Below are 25,909 nucleotides of genomic sequence, written 5' to 3'. Positions count from 1 at the left end.
TTTTCAGATAATAGGGCGATCATTTTTCTAATACCACACTCAATTTATTTAACCCTCCATTGTCATACCTCCTTTTTCAAGCGTAGTTGTCAGTGACAACTTGTCACACTAGGTCATTTTGACGCAAGTCAATATTCAAGCAGCTGTTGTTTAAAAACTATTTGTTAAATTAAGTCGCAAAAAATTCTGAGATCTAGTTTGAACATTGTAGATTATATTTTCATTGGTAACAATTGACATGGAAAGTTTCATCATGTTTAAAAAAAATCTGGAAAACAAACAAAATTCTAGAAGAAATTATTTTAGGATACCTGAAATTACTACTCCATGGCAATAAAGTACCATTCTCAATAATGCCACAAAGATATTTTACTTCAACGTCAAATTCTAGGTCAATTTGACCCAGTATGACAAATAGAGATCAAGGAAATACATGGCTTGTCTGAATGTTCCTAAATGTCACATTTTTTTGGCTGCTAAAAACTTATAGTAATATTTCAAGATAAATAACTGCGCGAGAATTCGATGGAACAGAAGAAAGTATACATCGTATGTAAGCACTACGTATTTGCAACAGAGTAGACGTCTGTTGCTGGAAGACACTGGGAGTTCGGTTAGTAGAACGTTCTAATATTAGGATATAGATATACTTCATCCTTGAGTGGAAAGTATCTTTACACTTTATTTCATTCCAAGCAATCACATACCCAGTTTTTTAAAAATATGGATGTTTATGCAATTTATACCATCTCTTAACTTGGAAAATCCAATAAAGTAAAGGTTTAATGAAGTTTAATACTACTTATATGTTGTTATTAACGTACTGTAGCTTCTAGAACAAAATTCAAAATTCTGCTCCATTTAAATTTTTAGATACATACTAACATCTGAAATTGTGAATTTACATAAACCTTCGCAGTCTAGTTACAAATACACGCGAAATACGAAGTGCTTTTAGTCTTGACTATCAGACCATCGAAACCCTTCAAAATGAAATAAGTGCTGAATCTTTACCACAGTCGTAAATACATTTCTCTAAAAACCTAACGTAACTCTAATTTCATCTGGTCATCTTATACCGCAGTGTTCCCGAATGTTCAATCCAAAAGCATTGTTTTTATACATTATCAGGGGTAACAAAACTCCCGTTAAAGTAACCCGAGGGAAGTTCCAGGGGATCGATGGGGGCGGTAATTCCGGGCGAATTCGAGGTCAAAGTATATCCGCGTAAGCATCTTGCGGTCGGGGTAATTTCGAACGATACGAGGGGGCAGCTCGCCATCCGTGGCGCACCGGTTGGCTGCAAGGTGATCCATCGATCCGGACATTGAACTCGAGCTCGTACTACACCTCTCTGGAGTCTCGTGTTCACGGGTCTCTCCTTTCGTACGGTGCATGTCGGACTCGCAACACGACTCGAAGTGTAAATGGTAGCCGAGAATGCCAGTTGATACTGTCCCGGTTATCGATTATTACCCCCGAGACCATCTTCGAAAACACGTCTCGTATTCCGTGTAACAACGAGGCAACGTTATCCGCGTTTCATTTGCGACCGTTGCGCGCGCGTGTTCATGCATCAAGTTGAAACGGAAGTTTCATTCTTCCTTGGCATAATTCGCGAACAGACTGTTCCCTGGAACTACGTCTGTCATTTATTTTGCATCATCCACTTCCTATCTCTTCCCCTCTTGTGGATTTCATATTGTAGACACATTAAACGAAAATTGCATCGTTTTCTTTCCCTCTTGTGGATTTCGTATTGTAGACGTATTAAACAAAAATTGGAATTATTACGGAATACATTGTTATTCATCGAACTGTATTCGAATCATCGACGGAACTATATTTTGACTATGATCGAGGGAAGATGGAAACTTTATTCACCGCGATTGAAACACACGCCCCTTTGTTAGTTATTTTAGAGAGCGATGGAACCCCCGCCAGGAATATTCAATTTCATCTCGATCAACGAACTGAAAAGGTATTAATGAGGGTATTTTATGGGATGCACTCGGAGCGTGTTTGTAAACGAATCGAGCTTAATGTATCGGAGAACCGTCACAAAAGCGGCCCAACGATTTCGCGGAGTTCGGATTTTGGTGTCGTGAAAACGTGAAAATTGTGAAATTCCATTCTCGTAACGTTCTTTATCTGGTAATAATGATGTGGATCAAGTGTTATGGTCCCCGAGGCAAACACCCTCGCACGAAACGAATAAACTTCGAGATAAACAGGGGAAATGAGAAATAAGAGCGCGATATGCATGGAATCGTGAGTGCTAGAAAACGTGTTACATAATAAGAACTTTAAAGGAGTATTTATCATGCGATGTTTGTCATGTTTACGAAAATTGGTAACGCGCACGAAAACAGATTTAAACCGATTGCGAACATATCAGTTTTACGCGAAAGAAACGAATACTTAAAACAGTGATATAGTTGGCGGTTCCAGGCTAATGTGTCACGATGTTAAAACATTTTATTGCGATATTTCACTCCGTTTTGTTGTAATTTCTCTCCATTATTACAACTGGCGGTTTCTCACTATTCAAAGTTACCATATCTTCTTAAATCACTTCATTTAATTTTTCTCCGATAATTTTCATAATTGTAGTCGCAATCGTAAACATTACGCTCTTATTTAGTATAGTTCAGTTCGATTCTTCAGTTCCACGTTACCATCCATGAATGAAACATCAGTTTGCTTATAAAACGAAGCAAAAAACGAGTAAAACTTTATTCTCTCGTGACAGACGAAACGTTAATTCGATTTTGCTTCGGCGAAGAACAACCAACTAAATCCCTGTTGCGGTTAGATTCAACATTTGCTCAACAGCAACTGCGTCAAGTAACGAACCGCCCCTCCTCCGCCCCGCGCGCGACTTTTGGTGCTCGACAAAGAGAAACTTTCGGTATCTCGACGAAGGATTTACAGAAGGTCGAACTCACGAACCCTAACTACTTCGTACCACCCATAGAATTTCCGTGAAATCCCCCTTTCTGTTTCCCCCCCTACCCCATTTCCTTCTCACTATTTTTATTTCTTATCTTCCTTTCTTTTTCTATCTTACAGTATTCTGTTCCTTTATTTCCCGTTCGGTACTCTTTCACCTCCCTTCCACCATTTTATCGTTCACATTTCTTTTCTTAAGTCCTTTTTCTTGATTCTTGTTTTCTTCCTGTTCATCGCTTTGCCGTAATCCCACTTACCGTTCTACTTTCCTTCGATCTACACGGGCCAAGCTCACTTTTATATTGTGTTGATTCCCGACTCGTGATTTTCGCCTTTAGATACTGTTAATCATCTATTGCAGTAACAAAAATTCACGTCGAACTAATAGAATGGTATAACTCAGTTCTTTATGGATAAAATTTATTTTTGAAATATAATTTGTCTCGAACTACTGAATATTTCGACGGCAACAAAGTTCCAAGTGGACAACTGCAATTTTGTGGATTTTCGTTTCTTTACATAAACAGAATCTAAATATGTACTTGGATTTTATTTATGTAAAAAGTGAAAATCGACAAAATTGCAGTTGTCTTTGTACTTTTCTGCCGTCAATTTTATTTTATCCTTTTTTTCACTCTCGTTTACTGGTAGAGATGATTAAATAGCGATTACTAGTATTTTATATGGAGAACACGATCGAGCCTCATCGACTACAAAACACGCGTTTGAAACACACGAACCGGAAGCGACCGTCGCGACCCCGGACAGGAAAAATTCAGTAGGTACAGTTAACTCTATCCTTGAACAAGACAGAATTTCCAATGCGTCGGGCGCGGTTAATCGAATCTCGAATAACTCGATTACCGTCGTCTCAACTGGAATTACAACTATAAACGCCAAACGTCCCCGCGCAGGAGTAAGGGTGAAGAAGGGTGACAGGGCAACCGTTTCTAGGTTTCTTCATTTAGCTTTCCTTCCTCGCGGCCAAGTTCGTCGCTGAAGGAAACAGAGGCGTTACTTTCCAAATGCTTTCGAAAGCTCTTCATTGTTCTCGGACTTCGTTACGTTTGACCTATTATCGCGACAAAGCAACACGGAACCGTTGAGACTTTAATCGCGGGAAGTAATTTACGTTATAAGCACGGGAAAAATGCAAATAAAGCGAGAAGTCGCTTATGAATGCGAAACAAATCAAAGAATAAAAGTTTTACGTGGTACAATTGCATAGGAAAGATTCATGGAGGTGAAACGTTGCATTAACTCGTGTATTATCCCTTGGTAGACGGATAGCTTTAATGGTATCTTTCTATTTGAATAATTATATTTTGCAATGTATTTCGTCGAGACACTTTTGGCCTTTTGTTAGATTAAACATATACAACTACTATCTTCAACCTCCTTTTTACATTCTTTGAAAACTAATTTGTTTACTGTTTTAGGCTTTCTATCTGTACTAGATTATACAATCGTTTGTTGAGTCAAGTGTTTAAAACTTTTTTCAATAAAAATCCGGAGGAAAGGCCCGGAAAAGTGAGAATTCGGTTGCATCGTTAACGACTCACATTGCCTACGGAGGGTTGAATCAGATATTGTATAATTGACAAATTAGAGAATGTTCTTAGAAATCTTGGGTTCAAGGAGCCCCAGGTATCGCTGTCTGAAGGGTAATATACCTTCTTAAGTTTCAAAAGTTTAGTCTACAGTGTTCTTCAAATATCTGTCGATAAACGTAATGGAAAGACAAATAAAAATTTCAGGATAGATTTTTAATATCTATCTTTTATTATTTTTTACTATTATATTTACTACCTGCCTTTAATGTTCAACAATTTCGTTCGTGAAACGAATAATAGTTCGATTCATAATTATCTTTCACTCCTACTTTTTCTTTCTTTCGTAGAAACTTTATAATTTACATTACTTTGTACAGTCTTCTACATTACTATACTCATCACTAGACAATGGATTTTATGTATTCATCGTAAATGCGAATGTGCAAAATGCAATACAGTAAAAATTTTCAAAAACATTACCATACATATTTTTTTGATTTGAACCTAACAAAACCTTTAACACTGTGACTGCCAAATAACCCAAATATAGAAGACACGTATATTGCAAACAGGCTGGATTATATAAATACCGTTACAAACTTCTTGTGTATAATTAATATGACAGTATAATTTAAAAGAAGACCGTCAGCCTCTGACAAGTAAACGCATGTATTTTTAACGATTTATGACTGAAAAAACGAACTAAAGTATGCCCGGCTACCTACGGCCTTTGTCACTGGCAGTCGACGTATTAATAAAGGAAACAATTTCTGATATAATTTCAGTTCAGTAAATTAATCCATAAAAATCTGAACTTGCCTAAAGATCCACAGTCTACTGATCACACTTCAGTTATTTTTCACTTGATCAGGGCTAGGTAATCACAGATTTTTCCGAAAAAATATATTTCCCCCTTCCTTGGAGGAAGTTATTTACGACTCAATAATTACCACTTAAACATTGTTACGAATCAACAACCATTACTACCTACATATTGCGCCTGGACCAAGAAACGAAGAAATTCCAGAGAGTTTGTTCTCCGCCAGAGTCCAATACAATTTCCCATTAACCCGGCAATCATTGCAGAAGAAAGTTCCAGCATCCTTCCCATGCACGTAGCCCAGAAAAAAAACGAGGCTATTGCTCACGTAATTCAGTCGGGTTTAACATTCAGCCCAAACGCGAAGCCTTTTGTTTCTACGAAACGAGAAAGAGAGAACGAAGCAAAAAAAAAACACACAAACACACAACTGATTCGTGTCGTTGTCGGTGCCCGTGGCTCGTACATAAAATCAAGCTCGGTCTGCAAAGGTTGGTGTTTCGCAGGGCTCGCGGAGGAGCCGCGTTATAATCCACCGTTGTCGGTCGTTCGTCAATTTCGATTCAGCCGGCGGATCGCCGATAGTTCGTGACCGGTAGCCTTAAAATCCCCGTTGCAACCGAAGGGAGCAGATCTCGCTTCTTTCACCTCCTTCCTCCACCTACGGTATTCGCGGCACGCGCCACGAAACTGCTTAATTATTTATCTTTCCCGATCGAGTATTTCTTCGGCCGTATAATTTGAGGGTCGACGGTGCTTCGAAATACGATTCGAAGAGCCTTGAAACGGCGAACACGCTTTGCGTTCGCTCGCGCAGCGAGACATTTGTATCTTCCCGAGACATAATTTATATCGTCGCGTTTAACGCCACTGGGGCACGCGTTCTCCCCCGCGGAAACGATAAATTTCGCGGGCCAGTTTTTTCCACTTCTCGGAGAATCGCGCGGAACCGCCTGGTGGAATAACACTTTGGATTATAGCATTCTTTCGGTATGAGTTATCTTAATACCTGCTCGAGGATATCTCGATAATAATTCATACACAGTGGCGTTTGTTCGATTCAACCGCTCGGAGCTTAAGGATCCGTCTCTCTATTACTTCCCTCACTTTCGTTCCGTAGGTAGAGAGTATCACGTGTTTTGTGCAGACAGAATACGATATGGTGAGGGAGACGTGATCGCTTCAGGGGCTCTACGCTTAGACAATGCTACTTTAACCCTGCTACGGTCCTCGGTCTAGCTTATACATTCGAAATAATGACGATGGTAGGAGAAACATGCGGACCGATAATAATTTCCTTACACTGGTCACAACCCATCAAGAAACGAGATTAACACTAACCGTACCGACCGCTAAATGACCGGTTTTAAATACGGTACAAATAGGTATATAAAAGTCTCGGTACGGTTAGTGTTAAGTCGAAAAAGTAAAAAATTGAAAAAGCGTTAAAAAAAAACGACAATGTGATCCGATTAAGATAGACCTGAAGACCGTAGCAGGGTTAAAGTGACACATACCACTTATATGTTACTCGACCAAACCTGAGGAAGTAACTGTTGACTGTTTCCTTCAATATTTTTATGCGGGAATAAATGGAAAGGGATCAGAACTCAAATATTAACCCTAGATTACTGAACTATCGTAAAAAGTACGACCTTGAATATTCGCGATTCTCAGAAATCGGCACGTTGCTGTCAATGATGTCAACGTGCCTGCAGGTTATGCTGAATAACTACTGTCTTAATGTTTCATTATTTTTACGTGTAACTACCATAAATACTTATGACGTAGTATCTCAATCAAAATGATATTTTTCGAAAATATTACGTGTTTTCTTTCAGTCATAATTTTTACGAATGATTAGTAATAGCGTAAGTCCCAGTAATCTAGGGTTAATGTCACATTCAAAACGAAACCAACATTCCGACCTAATGGCGTAATTCTCAATGACCACAAGTGTCGATCGAGCCTAAAGCTGCTTCTACACTATACAGCAAAACAGTGTTATATAATAAATTATTGTATAACCTTGCTATATAATATGTTTTTATAACTTGTTACAAGATTATAACATGTAACAAATTAGTATAACATTTCGCAACTCATTATTAATAATAGTATCACACTTGATGGATAACATACAACTTGCTATATAACACGAAAAATGTTATGTATCACATTATACAATATTTTTGTTTCTGTTTTTCTAATAAGTTTTATAATCTCGCTATATAACATGTTATACTATACAGTGTAGACGTAGCTTAGCAAAATAAAAATATGCACTCGCTCTTCCAATATTTTTCAGTGCTCCCAATCCCACTGCACCAACGCAAATCCTACCACATTCAGCGACACAACGAAACTTCAGAATCTTCGATCGCCTTCCAAGGAGGATCTACATTTCCCCACGGTTGCAACTTACCTCCACCTTGTTCGGTCCCACGACTCGGTTACGCGGTGAAGGTATACACAGTATTACGGACTAGCCTATTTTTCGTCGGCAAACACACCGTGTTCCACCAGTTTCGTCTCTCTGTCGACGAACAAAGGTCGGTTAATTGCGGGCTTAATTAACATTCGTTTATTTCCCCGAAGCCCGGTTTATCCGGCGTGTTTACCCAGATCTCGTTGCGCCTCGAACGCAACCAGCCGCGGACAGGCTGGGTGAACAATCTTAAAACGTTTGTTTATCCTTGGGGTGGGGGTGCGAGCGTGCGCCGCCCTTGTATAATTCCGACTAGGGAGACTCGCGAGGAATTCCTCGCCAGTCGTCCCCCGCGGCGGTTGCGACCGTTCCCGTTGAGACTTTGTGCCCTCCCTTCCCCCGTTTGTTTTCTTTCTTCTCAGACGACGCCTCCGGGGGTTCGCCTGCTACCCCTTTCTTCGAGCACCCCTGGAAACATTCTGTCCGCGCGACGAAGTTTCCAACGGGGAAACCTTACGCAAAAGCCGACGAACGTTGGAGTAACGTCATCCCTCTTGTCGCTTATGACCCGGCCCGACACCAAATTCGATTACCCCGTTAGGGATTTCCATTCTGGCCCTTCAACCACCAGCCCCACCCCCCATTGTCGAAGCTATCGCGCGTTGAGGACGCATGGTTATGTGGGCGGTTGATAACGAGGTAACGAGTTTCGGAGTTTTTCTTTTTCTTTTCTCGTCGCCCGCGGTCCACGGACATAAATATCGTCCGTTGGTTCAGCGGCCGGGAGGAAGTTTCTTTTGTATGAATGAGACGGAGGGGACCGAAGTAAAGTTTATTCGGCGACATACACACACAGACTTTACGGCGTTGAATGTTGTAATGCTCTTGGCCGAGATTCGAGGAATTCCATCGCAGTGATTATCTTTATCAGTTTGGAGAATTTGAAATGTTTTTGTTTAATTGGGCTCTTGTTACTTTGGGATGTAGATGAAAAGTATTATTGTGGTTTCTCTTTTTAGTGGTGGTAGATTTAATAGGATTTGTAAACTGTATTTTATGTGGTTGTAGTAATATACACCCAACTGCTGTCATTAATGTTCTTAAACGACCAAAAGGATTAATAGAAGGCTTTATGTTCGGAATAAATACAGTGAGTCACAAAGTTGTTCCCAGAAGGCTGTCACATTTATGTGCCCAAATTACGTACCAAACTGCAAATTTTAGTTTAAAGTTAAGATATATACGTCACCAAAGGATGAGAAAAGTAAAGGTAACGAGGATTTAGACAAAAGAATTGCATAAAAATCTTAACACGTACTTGTTATTTTGAAAGTATATTAACGAATGTGTGAGGCTCTGTATGTCACCGGTACCACATTTATAATTAGACTCTTAAGTCGACGCAAATTTACAATTTTAAATAATACTTTGTAGAAATTAACAATGAACAAAATTTTAAACAATCTACTAGAAGCTTTACAACGGTAATAATATTTTAGGTGCACTAATTCATTCAATTTTAGGTGTACTAATAAGTAATTCACTATTTCTGGTAAATTCTGTCTCCTTTTCGAAAGAACTCCAATACTCACGCTACGTGAACATCTGTTGTTTGTTTTCAACATCATCAACAATTTTGACTAAACAAAATATCGAACAGGTATTCTGAACTTAAGTTTAATCACAACCTTCCTGCAGACATAGTGGATTTCTTATCGCTAAACCCAATAATAACACACAAAAACAATTAAACTCTATTAAAACCTGTATTTCAACACGTTCCGTGATTCAGAAAAAGAGTACGAATGCATAAACCTCCTAATAATAAACCTATTCGTAATACCCACTCGACCGAAGTGTAAAAACCATTTATCATCACATATATCTTTAAACATCAGTGCATCGTATAAGAATCCATAACTCCGAATCGAAGGCCAAACAACATCCAAGAATATCCAACGTGTCATCTTCGAAACGAGATCCATTCGTTGTTATTCTCCTCCGAAATATGTAATAACTCGTTGTTTCAGCCCGTAATTTGTCCAGAATCTATTCGATAGATTCCACGATGTAATTCGCGAGCGTTTCAGTAGAAGAAACGATTCGTTACAATGATCGAAATTCTGGCGCCGTTCATAACTCGGGGGAGCCCTCTCTTTGTGCTGTGGCAACTAGCTGCAGAAATAGCAGCCCCGACCCATCCTTTGAGTCAGCGCGCGAAATCGCGGGAATTTTAAGAGCAGGAGTCTTAGTCATTCATCGTCCATGGAACCCGAGTCTCTGTGTGTATCTTACGCAGAAAACTGGTAGGAAGAAGCGTGTGCTCCGAACAGCCACTGGCCCCGTTCCTCTTTATTTCGACGTGAACGTCCCAGCTGTTCCCGAGCGATGCACCGCGGTGTGACGTCACCGATGCACACGAGAAAACGCATCGAGGCTCTTGTTATGGGTTACGGGGAATCGTGTTCGTAAATCTCGGGTTCGTTCCCTTCTTTATGGAGCAGAAGAGCACCTCTTAATAAATCCGTTTATTTACCGCTCAAGCTTTAGAAATTACGTTCCATTTTGACTGAACAAGCATCGAATTCTCGTAAAAATAGTATGTTAGTTCGTGATATGCATAATCTTAGGTCATTCCATGAGTAACCATAACTTCCATTAGGTTTAATGTATTTTTTATTTTATTCTTCATCCGATAAACACCCTAAGAGGATAACGAAGTTTCTGTTCTTAATTCTGTCTTTGCAGATTATTTTATAAAATGCTATTTTGCATAATGATCGCAGTCTAGTAATAAGTAATTGACCGTTATAATTATTTTGTTATACACTAATACCGAGGGAATTAATTGTAATATTGTTCACCCCCTTATCTATTCGTCACCTCGATTTTCTATGCGTTATTGACGGAATGCTACCTCACCCTTGGTCGTAGTCAACTGTGTCATCCTTACGAATGCTTGCTTCCTATACCCGCCACTATTACTACCCTTCCAGAAAATCATTAAGAACCCCAGGGCATTTCCATCCACCTTCAGAATATTTCCAAAAGTCCATTCCTCTTCGTCTCAGTCCACGGTTATTCAGTTGTCAGTCTAGATCACCCAACGTTATAATACTCCTAGTTTTTTTTAAATCCTAAGTTAAAATTTTAGTTTGAATAAAAATTTTTCTCAAATATTAGTTTCTTCTTCATGTGTCTATTCATATGGTAATAAGTCATTATCATCCAACATTATTCCTCGATCTATTTCAAATAAACACAAAACTAAAAATAAACGAAATATAGTGTTGATTTCTCTTTAATAGAGAATCACAAACGGTTAATCCATTTTAACACTCAAATCCGTGTATTAATCGGGGTGAAATGGTCCGTGTAACGTGTGATCATCGTTTCAATGCAAAGATTACGGTAATAAACGAAACAGAATGTAATTCGACGGTTCCGTTTCGAGTTTATTTCTTATCAGCAGGAAGTAATTGCAGTCGCATCGCCGCACCCTGTGCTCGATCATTCTTCGTCACGCGAACGGTTTCGTCTTTCGCGTAAAGCGAACGCTGTCCGCTAGACTTAAACGCTCGATCTAGACGCTTTGGATTTCCTCTAGGCTTCCTTCTCTACATGAACAGATTTATGTAACGAGATGGCGATACATATGTATATCGCTGTTCCAAGTTTTTCAAGATTAGATCAATAACCAAAGTTAAAACAACCCTTGAAAATCTCCGAACAAATTTTTCATTCCCGTGAAGTTAAGTTTTTTTGGGGGGTTTTAAGTTATGAAGTGTATAAATTTATTTATTCGAAATTCACCATTTGCAAACATTTCTGTAGTTTGCAGTCAAATCACTCTCTTCTCAAACTCTCCACAGCAATTCAAAGCAAGGAACTAAATATGCCAATTCACAACCGTCCTCGTATCTATTCACGCTTCCGCCCTATAAACAAAACATAAATTCCCCCGATCCTAGATAAATCACTCTAACGATCATTAATCTCCGTTTCAACGATTAAAAGAAACATAAAACAGAGTAAACGAACTTTATAAACCTATCACTCCGCAGATCGTAGATCTTGAACAAAGCATTCATTTACTATGTCTACCGATCCTTGGGCACGTCAAAGACTCAATTATAAAACGTTACTCTTCCTTCTTTCTTTTTGAAAAATCGTGACAACAAAAAAGATACGATCATCGTACTCTTCTTCGACGAAACGAGGGCAGAAGAGGGGCCAGAGTTCGAGCGAATCGGAGAATCTAGGTTCCCGATCGAGGAGCACTGCAACGCCTCGTTAGATCAAAAGACTCTTGGAGGCACACTGGCCTCATTGTTCTCCCTGCTCGGATTCCCTGACACCGTTCTCTAGTCCTTTTGCGATCCACGGTTCGGTTAACCCGCTTCAATTAACAACAACTATCCGCGTGGGCGCTAATACTTGTCGTGCGGTTAGATGGATGCTCGATCGGAAACGACGCGTTTTTCACCTGAGCTGGCAGTGCGCGCGCGTGCGAGTTCAAGGCGAACTTGTGTTGGAAATCGAGCCGGTAAATCGCGCTGCGCGGAGGCGAGGTTGAAAAAGGACGGTTACGGGAGCCGTGTGGATTCGTATTACGACGTCGTGTAACCGCGACAGGAAAGTCGAAACTATAAACGCGACTGAAAGTCGTTGGAGACGACGTGAATCATGCCGGTGGCTAACGAACGCTTGAGTCTGTTGCTCTTTAGAAGCTTAATTTACGTTTTAGAGTGCACAAAATTATATCGTTCTAAATCGTTTAGTTTGTAATATAATAGTATACCTAAATATGATATTAAGTCTATGTCTTTTTTCGAGCCAAATGGTGTAAAATCTATCACATAGGGGACTTAATGCAATGTTCACTATTACTACACATCCAGACTTGTCTTAAGTCTATTTAATAGTTCGAAAGTAGTGATTGTTTCTTGGTGAATTCTTACCGATTTTTTCTAACATTTAAAAAGTGTAACTTAATACATTTTCGCTCTGAGATCCAAATATATGTATAATACAAGGTGATTCTAGTAACTGGATTATATCGCTGTTCCAAATAAAGTTAGAAAAGAAACTGCAGAGGAACATTTTGCCTTGTTTAACAAGTTCTGTTGTTCGACTGTATTATCTGTTTTACAAGTGCATCGGTGCAATTGCAATTGCACTTTTCTTATAAACGGAAGACTACGATTTTTTCTGCATAAATTGATTCCTTGTGCCATTCAGCGTATAAAACGTATATAGTAACGTCATTAAAAACACAATACTCTATGAGGTGTTTCATTTTTCACAGAATTGCTTTATGATAAACTTTCACATTTCAAGCACATTTTCTGTTTTCATACATTCAAAATATTATACGCTGACGTTTAATTTCCTGAGAAAACGGTAAAGTGTTTACCTATAACGAAAAAATATCTGATCGGGATTTATTGGAAAAACAAAGTGTGGTGAAAATCCTCTTAGCAGCTTCACTGATTTTTGCCTTTATGTTTTCCAATCTGTTGAAACTCTGTGAGGCATAATTAAAATTCCAAATCTATCGATACAATACTTCTCATTAAAAATCTCTTTATAATGCTCAATTGTGTTAGGTTGCTGCGAAAGTTCTGATCCTTTCCAGACACTAGCTAACAATTGAATTTTATTTTAAAAAAGTTTGCATTCTATATTAATTTACATATATTTAACCCTGATTCGTCCCTTGTGTCAATTTGACACATTTTTCTCCTAAGAAAATATATTATTCTGTAATGTGCAGATAAATCTAGCTGGGGCTCCGCGACTTTGATATATTTTAAAAAATTTACAAATTTAACCATTTATTTCTTCATTATAGTAAGTTTTTACTACAGTGTAAACTTGTCAGCGAGGGACAAATTAAGTTGTGAAAATGAAGGACGGAAGAGGTTTAATATCATCAATTTCCACATCTTCCGATATAATATCTGTGTGGCCAGTTTCTCCAGGTGCACAAAATCTCCCTCGTTTTATTTTCGAAAAAAAAAAAAAAAAAAAACAATGGACAAAATTTCTGCACCAGCCCAATATATGTAAACAGAGTAGTTTTACATCCAATCAGATCGCAGTTTCTACAAGAATAACCTTCCAAACAAAGACTATATTCCATCCACAAACCACCGTACGAAGGAAACTTTCCTCCCCAATTTGTAAAAGGGCTGAGGAAAAATGGAGTTCGCCTGTCACTCGGCCCGGCCGTATCTCATTTTTCCCCCCGGTGATTCCTCGAAACTACGGCGGTGATTTATATTCGCGCCAGTGCAAAGTTTATCTTCGCAAAAGAGTACAGAGAAGGGGCACACGCATGGTCGGGCCCCGCGTGGTGTTCCAGTAACAATTCAGGGAAGCTCCGTTTTCCCACGACCGTGTTTCGGCCCGCGTAAACAGAAAGCCCGGGAAATCTGCTCCGGGACGGGTAGTCCAAACACGGAGGAGGTGAATTTGGAATTTACATGAGGAAACGTGGCATGTCCGGTGGTTACACGTTTCATTCACGGAAAAGTAGCCTCGCGATGGGAACGATAACGCGGGGTAGGTATCCAACCCTCCGAATATAAAAAAAAAACCTCGACGAATCAGAGGCGCAATCTAGAACCCTATTTTTCCAGTGACAGACACAGACAGGTGAGTGTCCTGGACGACGTGTAGGCGGTCCACGATGCACAAAAGGGAGCTCCACCTTTACGAGGGTTCATTGTGCCAACCAGGAGATGCGTGAAGCCGGTTTCGAGGAGTCCTCGTCAGTCTTCGTCGAGCGACAAAGTCGAGGCGTCGATCCTCGACGTAAGTCCAACGAGAAGATGCCTCTAATCCCTTAATACCCTCGTATCTCGAGCCTTTTCCACGGTGAAACCAGGGAGTGAAGTTTCTCGCGGACCTACAAACCGCGAGGGAGAAATGACGCGGAAAAGTGTCGGCTTCGAAACCATTCGACGGCGTGCATTACATGGGTGGATGATCGAAAATCCGTGGGAAGGGAACTCGATCGATCGTTCCATCCGTTGAGAGTGTTCTCGAGAGAATGTATAGGTGAAGTTTTATAGGGTTCTTCGACTGGGCCTTTCTACTATTTTTATCGTGGAACTTCCTCTTTTTCGGAGGAATCCTCGACAATTTGTTTATCCTTCTCGTCGCACGCTATTCTCGGTTCAGTTTCTCTCTCGCTTTGGTTCTCGGTGGAAAGACTGCCCCTTTACCTTGGACTTCTTTTCTCTCCCCTCTGCTGTCGTTTTTCGAGAGCTAAATTCGTTATCTGAGGGGTATTTCTGGTAGGTAAGATATCACAACATCCATTTGGGACGCGGCTAAGCGGTTCTAACGACGACCAACGGGGTGGGGGGACCCTGATTCATTGTAATGCTGGGTCCGCAGAGCCCGCGGAAAGAAATACGATCTTTTTCCACGGAAAGTGTGCGCGAGGAATAATTAAATAATTGGTCCCGCGCTGGCGCGTTTGTAAATCACGGCGTCATCTGGCGAAGGCTTTCGACTCGGATGGTGTTTTGGCGTTTTTAGCACGAAGGATGTGTAATACCGATGTGGTTGAAATAATCGTTCCGAGATTCTATTTAGAAATGATCGTTGAAATAATGTTTATGCAAATTCACGCCGTTGACGATTTACAGTTAGTCAAAAAGTCTTCTCAGACGCTTTAAAACAGAACAACTTTTTTAAAATTGGACCAGGTGACTTGAGTTTTTTTTGTTAAGTTACAAAGATTAGTTTACTAAATGATGTGTAAGAAAAATTTGGAAAAAGTTAGAATTGGTCGGAATCGCGAACAAAATTGGATATATCGCTTTTTACAACTTTTTTATCTAAGACTGCAATGAAGATTTTTTTGAATCACTGTATGTATGCACGAATCGTAGATTTAGACCGAGATTCAACTGTTTTTTGAGAATTTTGTTAAATTCCACAAAAAAATTGTATTTCTCTGTAATTTACACATTTACATATGCATCTAAACATGCATAAACGTTCATAGTCTAGTTATAATGTAGGACAAAATATAGAATAATTTGTAAATAAATGCGTGTTATGTATAAATAATGGTGCATGGACAAAGATGCTGTTTTAATAATGATGTACTAAATAAATTCCACTATTTTTAGTCGAGGAAAGGGAATACGAATTTTCGGAGCAAAGTTCTGAAATATTCAGCGCTTGGAAAAAGGTAAAATACTCAGTATATTTAAGAAATTAAGAAGAATACATTTTAGTACGGTTTTCATTTTATGTACGACCAGATAGAACCTTCAAAGCAGTAAAACAATTCTTCTCTCTCCCCTTTTCTTTTGGTTGTTAGTTTCCATAAAGAAATCTTCAAATATTGATATTAGCATAAAGATCCGCAGTCTAGTCATAATTCGTGAAAACGTACGTTGCAAATTTAAAAAATTCCGTTAATTGCCCTTTTTATTTCAATGGGTTATTTTTGCATCGGTTGCATTTTTCTTCTAGTTCAATACTTCCGGAAACGCTTAATGTGATCATGATTCGCGACCGAACCAATTCTCGATTTTGCAATTCCGCGTATACGGCTATGGCTTGTTCGAACATTAAAAAAAAAAAAGAGAGTACAGAGGAAACGTCGGAATTATTGCTTGGCATGGCGTTCGAACATTTCATTAAACTGGCTCGTTGACAAACGTACGAATAGCGGGGAACAGCCAGGAAGCCGACGTCAGCGGAAGTACTTTTAAAGGTAACCCATCGTGGGCCAACAATTTTTCTCTTCATCTCTTTCTATCCCGTGCTGTGAACCTGATCAGTATGGCACCGAAAACACAAAGCTGGTTTCGGTGTCTGCGTGCTAATGACCAGCGGATTAATTCAATCAACGTTCGTCACTTTCGTTGGCCCTCTTCAATACCAAATGAACACAATATGTGTTAATATAGCGTGTTCGAAAACAGTTAAGAGTTAAATTTCAAAATTTGTATCTTGTTCAACCTTACTTGACTTTAATAATTATGACCATTTAGTAGTAGTTATGATCATTTTATTTATCCTGTCATTTCTGTATCTCATTCTTAGTAGACGCCTACTTTGTTCGATAACTAATGGCAACTAATGGTAACTAATGGTAACTAGTGATGACTAGTGATAATTAGTAATACCAACAACAACAACTAGTGATAACTAGCGATGTCAAAGTAATAACTAGTGATACTAAAATATGAATTACCTAAATCTACAAAGGCAATAGAAAGAAAATTCTTCCCAATTAAAATGATAATCTGATTCGTACGTAATTTTTCTTAAAAACTTGAAATTCGAAAGGATTTGTAAAACTGTTGAAATGGCAAATCAATGGAAACTGGCACGGTAATATATTCATTTCACCGTGTAATGAATTTCAACCTAGTCCCGAGAACAGAGCAACGACGGAATAAAGGCAAAACAATCGGCTCGTTTCGTTGTTTAACGAGGACCAAGGGAGAAATTCGATTTCTTGCGTTACCGGCTCATTCGAATTTCAGACTAGATCTTTTGTCCCGCTGTAATCTCGGTCGGTACGAAGCGAGCAGTCCGCGGAACCGCAAAGAGACGGCACTGACGTCGTTAGCAACCCTTTTTGCGCCCGGCGAATGGCAATCCCGGGATGGCATCGATTGCCGGCGTCCCGTTGCAACGCACGCATTTATATAATAAATATGTAGAGACTTGTAACCTTGATGGAGCACGATACAGATATCCCGTGTAATTGCGTGGTGTTTTTAACGTTTCCGTGATTCATTTCTCACGAAGATGTACCGCGCAAAACGATTTCCGCTTCATTATGGATTCATCCTTCGGTGTGTGTGTGCCACCAATCATCATTTAGTACGCAAACTCGGATCTGCTGATATTTTCAAACATTATGAGTTAGGATATTTGTATATAGAATAGTGTAGTAATTTAATGAAAAGAAAATGAAGCGGTCATTTGGAATTAATTAGGATTTAATAAGGATCCAAGTATTCATTGTTCTGTATTTTCTATGGTGTACAAATGAAATTTTTCTTTAAATCAGTTTAAGTCTATCTTTGAAGAGAAAAAAATGTTAAATGTTCTGCAATTAAATATTCTGCATAAATGATTTCATATTATTGTCACATAAATCGGTGTAACACCAAATAAGTGATACGTTCAATTTTGTTTAGAATATCGCCGGCACAAATTTACTGTAGATACGGTTATAGATGAACAGTGTAAATAACGATAACTTGTTTATCAACCTTTTAGCCAGTCTATTGTAAATATTTTGTATTTGAAGAAATAGAGTTGAAATCACTTAGTATTTGTACCCTCCTAACGCACTCGCGACATTGCTAAATCTCTATTTAATTTTAATTCAATTTTAATTGGCCCATGACTCGACAGCGGATGCGTTAACACCATACAAATCACGTTAATTCCGCTAAACTGGATTTCCAATACACAGAAATGAAATTGGGTCACGAATGTAGAATTTTCAATGGGAAAATTAATTAACCATCGTTAGGGACATTAACTGGTCAACGATGTATCAAGCTGTGTCACGTTTTCCTTTCCTCCTGTTCCGAACTGCCTCCACAATTACGATCGAATAATCCCTCCCAATCGGCGTTCACTTGTTGATTTTAAAACGAGACAGGGGCAAAGTACTTCCGCTTCATTATGGAGATTTTTAACTACGTAATTATCATTGGCCGCAGTCGGAGCCGTAACACGCGAATTATTCCGTAAAATTATTCTCAGGAGTCTATTAAAACTCCTCCACCTCCGATCCTTTCGTTGCTAGAGAATTGGGAAAGGAGAGAAAAGTACATTCGAAAGAAGATACCAGCAGTTACAGAAATTTTATGACGTTGGAGGTATCGAGGTCAAACCCTAAAGAAAGTCATTCAAACTCTTTCGTACAATTAAAATTTCCAATTAACTACAGAATACGCCATTATATTACACATGAAACGGTTATTTACTTATCTGATTCCTATACACTGATCAATTCAGAATACGAAAACCACAACAGCCGCTTGTAAAGTATCGAATTACCAATATTTTACTATTTATCATCAACCCGTTTAGTTCAGTTCACAATAACAATTAAACCTAAAAATGACACCACAAAAGATCACCCTAATATCTAAAGGAATGTATTCCAACCACAAGACCGACAATACCACAAACGCTGTCTATGAGTCACAACATTCTTCACTCCCATTGTGGTCCAGCTTCTCACCTCCGCAGGTACCCACATAAATTCCCGAAGCAAGTCAGTAAAAAGGTCGGAGCTACCTGTCGTATCCCCGACAATCGATCATCGGCCCAAGATCAAATCCCTTTTCCCCCGTTTTCCAAACAACCCTAAGAGCGATTAAAGTACCCTTTTCCACCGATCAACGCCTCCGTCAGGCCAGAACGATTCAAGGGAATATAATCCCCTCACCCACAAATAACCAATTCTATTTCCCTTCTTTGTCAACAGGACGTGGAGTTACTGGAGGGAACCATTCCATCGGACGCGATGGAGGTGGAGGTCTCTCACTGCAGGGAATTGAGAATCCAGTCGGGCGCGTTCGCGGATGGCTCGCCCCTGAAACGGGTCCACGTGTCCGGGATCTATAGTCTGGTGGCGAAGAGGCAGGCCTTTCAGAATCTTAGCGCGCCGAACACGCATCTCGAGGTCTCCGAGTGCAACAGCGTGATCCTGGAGAGTCACGCGTTCAGAAACACACGGGGGACGCTGAGCGTCTCGATATCCAGGTGCAGGCACGTGGGGATCAAGCCGAACGCATTCTCGCGGTTATTGTGGATCGCGGTTCGGGAGGTGCCCACGCTGGAGCTGTCCAGCAACGCGTTCAAGCTCGAAGCTTCTCAACACGGCCGACATGGACCAGCGACCAAGGTCAGATATCATTCAGGAATCGGACTTTATCAACAGACTGCGGATGTTTGTGCGTTTATGGCTTCCGACAACCTTCAAAACGCGTTAACCCGTTATGTCCTGACGGTACTTTGTAGTACAAAACATTGAATACTGCCATGAACCAATATGCTTAGAACCTGACTAGGAGTTATAAGTATTTATTACTTCTTTGGAAGTTCTCTGAGATGCTATAGAATTGTGCCAGTATTCAGAAACACTATATTTAGATATTTAAATAAAAAAATACAAAAAAGAACATATTTGAACAGTTTTCAAGTATAACATAATTCAGGTCGTAAAGGGTTAAGATTTAATAATATTTTATACTAAGGAGGTATCCTTAGTATTTGGCTGAGGATTTGATTCAATTTTTATTATATATTAATATTTAAAACTGCGAATTTGCACAAACTTCCGCAGTCTAGTTATTACTGAAGGCATACACATACGTGGCATAACTATGAACTCACCTTAAAATTATCAATTCTTATGTATTATGATGAAAATAAAAACGAACCAAGTATGCCATGTTTGAAATTGTGTTGAGAAATAATGTTTCTCCAGAAAAGGGGAGATTATATTCTCTAGAAAAAAAGTGATTCTTTTTTATTTCAACCAGAATATATAAGGATTGAAAACTTTAAGGTGGTTTTATAATTATACCACACTATGTATGTGTACATATATATTCGATTAGTAATAAAGATATGTAAGCATATCTTACATGAATTAGGAGAAGAAGAATTGAATAATATTATGGATTGGTTGAAGCAGTCGCCATGAAAGCGAAAGATCCAAGTGGAAGATTTCTTTTTCCCAACATTATTATAATGTTACTCTGCAATGATTCTTCTAAGAGACAATTCAGATTTTTCTTAACTCGGATAATCTGGATTGTTCATCTTGTATTCAGTTACACATTTACTGAAGTGCAGTAAATCTGTCCTTCAGTGGACATTTCAGAGGGAGCTTGCTTATAAGAAGACATTTATAATTTATACCTAACGTCGAGTATTTACTTGTTTGTTCTGTTACGGAAAATGTCTTCTCAAATAAAATGGGGTTGTAGAGGATTAAATTATCCAGTGGGGCGAGAACAACTGCTGGATGCCGTATCTTACCTGTATTTGGGTTAGAGAAACAGTCGACTTGGAAAACCTCTTACAACCATTTACTGCAGTAGTATAATCTCTTCTTCCTTCCATTCTCTGTTAGACAGTCTTCATAACAGTATTTTATTATTCTTTATTAAAAGAATTGTTCAGAATTACTTATTTTAATAAAAACGTGGCATTTGTCATACGAATTATTAAATACAGATGAAACTTCCTTTATTATTTTGTACTATTTAATAATCAGAATGCGAGTGTGCCGATATCACTTGTTTATCTAGTTTGCGTAGACAGTCTTTATATACTGATACTTTATTCAAGGAGACAATATTTTTAGATCAATGTTTATGTAGAACACCTTTTCCATATTGTTTAGCCCATATTTTGAGTTTAAATCAAAGATTCTATTCCATCTATAAATCAATATTTGTATAAATTTACATAAAATAAATACGTAGCGTTAATTAAAGTTCCGTAGCTCCCAAAACAGTGTCGTGGCATCCGCGCGTTCCTCCATTCGTCGTCACTCGCATATTCAAATTCCGTCGTTCGCAGTTCCAAATATTTCACTTGATTTTTCCCCCAAAAAATTTGCGTATTCCACCAAAACGCGAATATTACAGTGTCAGATGTACCTACACAGCGTCCGTTTACAATCGTGAATTTTCAATTTATCCAATGTACCAATTCAAAGCAAAAAAAAAAGAGAAAAACTTGCGCCACGGTACCCGGCTCGACAATTTACAAAATTTACGTTCGTGAAAACTGTATTTTCACCCGGTACCGCTTAAAAATTGCAGAACGAATAAACTCTCTCCAACATGATAAAATTCATTTATGGAAACGGAGTCAAAGCGATGATCGAGGTTTTCAGCTGGTTCTGGCGTTGCGAAATTCGCGTAGAGTCACGTTTATAAAAAGCCGTGGTTAGATCGTTTTCGTGTTTATTTGCCCCGTTTGGCGTAGCCACATGCCAATCCATCGGGGGAACGATCTCGCGATAACCGCTCGTTGGTGCGTCTACGTGCGTTGGCGACACTCCAATCGCAACGCCAACTCCACCTGGAGATATTTCCGCGTATAATCTCGATCTCTGATTGTATCCCTTGCGCAGATTATGTTCCAAAGCGTGAGAATCACAGAGCTGCCGACAGCGGTGTTTCCGTCTGCGATCGCAGAGGTTCGAATGGACGACATTTGGACCAAAGTGATACGGAAGGACGCGTTCTGCGCCATGACGATCTACAGCGTGACCATCAGCAACGCGTCCATTTTGGAGATCGAGACCGGCGCTTTCAGCGACAGAGCCCTGATCCAGAGGCTGGAATTCGTCGACGTCAGGCTGCAGAGCATCGAAAGGGGAGCGTTCCGGGCTGGTCACGACAACCTCACCATTCAATATTCGAGGTGAGACAACATGTTTAGCTGCGTTTTTCTTCAGTGAGTTTGAATTTTCATTACTGCAGTCCTGGGTCGACATTCTTGCGTTGATTATCATGATAAGTCGTTTAGTATACGAGCCCATCATTCGCCAAAGTGATTGAGTACACAAAAATGATTAAAGAAATTAATTTTAAATGTACAAAGTTAAGCACCAATCAAGTGTTTCGGCACTAGAATTCGAAAAAGTTCAGAAAATGGAGTTAGTCGCTTTTGCCTCTGAACAGCTATGACCCTGACTAACTATAGTCACTGAATTCCTAATAAATCGACTATCATTGCAGGTGTCTGAAAATGACTTTGATATCTCTAAAAAAAAGAAACGTCGCGAAAACAATCATTTTTGTGGCATTATATGTACCCCACTGAACCATAGAACTTTGTCCTTAAGACATTTAACATACTTTTAGAAACAACAAAGATTTTCGAGGTCCCAACGTTAGCTGACTCGTCCTGTATAGATGTACAAATTGTTCAAATTGTATTGCTTTTACACGATCACTACTTTGAACAATGCAGTAAGAGGACACTTTTGGCATGTACGCGTACATGACCTTTGAGTAATATTAGTTAAATAGAATAATAATTAAAGCGCAACATAGGCTGACTTATACTGATCAAGAATTCAGGACAAATACACATACACGTATATTATTACGACAGAATTGAACATGTATGTTACTAATGTAGGCATCGGACATAGCAATGACCGAATCCTAAAGTCGGTAGAAGATCATCTGGCCGATGTCTGATAGTAGAGCTATTCCCAGTATGTGGTCCTACTTATTTTTAGCTTTATCTGCCTTAATTTTTTAAATTGCATTTCTTCGATTAGGATACCTTGACTTATAATGAATAACAATTACATTTTATTTTGACTGTGGGGACAGTCATATAATATTTTCATTGAGGAGATTGAGAAGAACACAATCAAAACAGAGTATTATACTACTAACTATACAGCAATATGTTTCAGAACCAATGTTAACCAATAAAATTCTTCATCATAAACTGTATTGCATCCAGTCGTTAATGGCTCACAAATTGAAGACCCGCCGCCGTATTATACAGCTACTTATTACAATACATTACCGCGAGAGGCCCCGGATATGAGAGTAAACGGTTAATCATACGCCGAGATACACCTAATTAAATACCACAGGAACGAGCGTACACATACACACGCAGTTATCTTCCTCTTCGATCGAACTCCCTGCGACGTTCTCATTTTTCGACTACCTTCGGTTCAATCAGACACTAACACTTTACTTCTGCAGGCTCTCCGAAGTGGAGACTGGCGCCATCGACATATCCGCAGCGACGGTTAGCTTCAACAACAACGAGTTCCAGAACCTCCAGCAGGGAGCGATCGTGCTGCATCAATGGAACCACATAGCGATCGATTACAATCTCTTCGTGGACCTAAACACTGACGCGATCACGGCAGAGGTGGAAGCGACTTCAGCCCCAAACTTCGAGTTCTCCTTCACGGGGAATCACATACACAAAGCTAGGCCAGGCTCCCTGAAATTCGCCGCGATCTCGCAACGCGTGAACACCGCACGCGTGGGCAACAATTATTTCAAAGAGAAATGCCGATGCACCCTGGACAAGTGGATCCGCGAGGTGACCGGGAAGAACAGCTCGGTTTCGTGGATGATGGATTCCAGTTACTGCGTGGTCGATCAACTTCTGGACAAGTGTTTCAACTTGCCCCAGGGTTACATGTCCATGAGGAACTTTACGAAGGTGATCTGCATGCCTGGCGACCACATCTACTGCGAGAAACCGTCCGCCAAGCCGGAACCGAGTGTCAGTCCGCCCAGTGTCGGCCCTCACGTGTACCCTAGGCACAAGGGTTACTTCGACCTAGAGATGAGCGACTCGGACCAGTTGCAACGAGAGAAACGGATCATCGTGGTGATCTGCGTGGTGGCGGTGTTCACAGTCCTCGTTGTCATTCTTGCCTCGGGTATCCTCTACATGCGTCGCAACGGTGTTTGTCCAAAGTTAACGTCCGGTCACTTAATGAATCTCGCCAGCTTGTTCTCACCCAGTAGCGGAATGACAGCTGCTACGTCAGCTAGGTCGATATCAAGACTGAGCGTACACGAGTACGCTGGTCTTCAACCCGAGACCAGAATCCTAGAGGTAGAAACGCAGCCGGAGGCAACAGAGGACGAAGAAGAAGACGCCGAGGGACTCTATCCATACACCGAGACCAAGGCCACGCAGACCTTACCGGAAGAGCTAACAGAGGAATACCTGAGGGATCTCAGAGAAAGGCTGAACGATCCTGATAATTATAACCAAGCCAGAGACATGATAGAGCACCTCTACGATCTGATAAAAGTAGAGGAGAGCTGCAACAATAATAATGACAGGCAACCGTCCGACAGGGAGGAAAACGCGTACGACGTGATCCGACCGAAGCAAAGAAGAAAGGGCCCGCCCAAGCCCACCGTCAGCGTGGGCACCAAAGTGCCATCGTTAGAGAAACTACTGCCAGGTGGTATACAACCCAGGCCACCGTTGACCGAGTACACGGAGCCCAGGGACCAAAGAACGAACGAACAGAATCATCTCTACGCGGAGCTACCCGGTGACGAGACGGTACCCAGCACCAGCAGACTGTCCCAACCGATATTAGCTACCCTAGCGGGACGAGCGCCGCAACCACTGCCACCGGATGTCGTCAACGATCATCTGATAAACGGTCATTCGAGCCAAACGTACAGCACTCCGACGACCGAGAACCACAGGCCACCGGACAGCCCGAAATTCGAACCGATTCGAAACCAAGGCAGGCCGATGAGCTTCCTGAAGGCTCTCGGCGAGAGTATCCTAGGTGGCTCGAAGACTGGCAACAACAAGAGGCCAAATTCGCTGCTCTGCGAGTACGCGGAACCGTCCGACGCGACAACCCACCTCTACTCGGAACTACCTGAACCCCAAACCTTGACCCCAGCGTGCAAAATGGCGAACAGGCCGCTGCCAACCAAACCCGACCAAGATTCCGTGAACATGGCGAGGGTGTAACGACGCCCAATGCCGATTGTCTGTGATATAATGTGTGTGCGTGCGTGTCGAGAGCGAAAACTGAAAGGATGTTCTCTCGTGGTTCTTGCATATTTCCTAATTCGTGCTTGCTGACCAAGCGTGCGGTGTGGTGACGTACTACCGTGGATGAATATTGCTGAGGAGGAACCAGGACCGTCGGGTTCTCTCGCGGGACTATTTTTAAGCGTTGTATAAAGATAGGAAAATTGAACGCGGAGTAACGTTTCCGCCCCGGTTTTGTTGTATCTTTTTCTAGTTCGCGCGCGGAGTATGGCTGAACGGACGACAATGGTCGAAAGATGAGTTTTTATTTAAACGACTGGAAAACCGCGGATGTATCATAGAATTTATATATATTTGCTTCGTCAGGTATTATTAAAGGAGTACTATTTCCACGTACATCGGTCTACGTTTTCTATTCGATCCCTGGATCTGCCAATTACCAAATACCTTTCATCCTGGATCCACGAAAGCTGCGAGGTATTATCTGTGGATACGATATCTCCAACCACGATAATTCCTGGGCTAGAGTTCCCCCCTCCCACTCGAAACTGCGGCGATACTCCCCCGACGGTGGATCAGAAATTAATCTGGAACGACGGCGGGATAATC

General features: G+C 40.4%; 1 protein-coding gene across 1 annotated transcript in view; it reads left to right on the top strand.

The window, feature by feature from the left end:
* LOC107186538 overlaps positions 1 to 25,685 on the top strand; it is a 39,930-nt gene extending 14,245 nt beyond the window's left edge. The window contains exons 2-4 of the mRNA XM_015574431.1: positions 19,245 to 19,664; positions 21,912 to 22,204; positions 23,515 to 25,685. Of these exons, the coding sequence (XP_015429917.1) occupies positions 19,245 to 19,664; positions 21,912 to 22,204; positions 23,515 to 25,276 (2,475 nt within the window). The 3' untranslated portion in view covers positions 25,277 to 25,685. The remainder of the gene's footprint in view (positions 1 to 19,244; positions 19,665 to 21,911; positions 22,205 to 23,514) is intronic.
* The last annotated feature ends 224 nt before the right edge of the window (positions 25,686 to 25,909 follow it).

The sequence above is a fragment of the Dufourea novaeangliae genome, unplaced genomic scaffold, assembly GCF_001272555.1.
Source record: "Dufourea novaeangliae isolate 0120121106 unplaced genomic scaffold, ASM127255v1 scaffold65, whole genome shotgun sequence".
NCBI lineage: Eukaryota > Metazoa > Arthropoda > Insecta > Hymenoptera > Halictidae > Dufourea > Dufourea novaeangliae.
The sequence above is the reverse complement of the archived record's forward strand: the minus strand, read 5'-3'. Positions and strand labels throughout refer to the sequence as shown.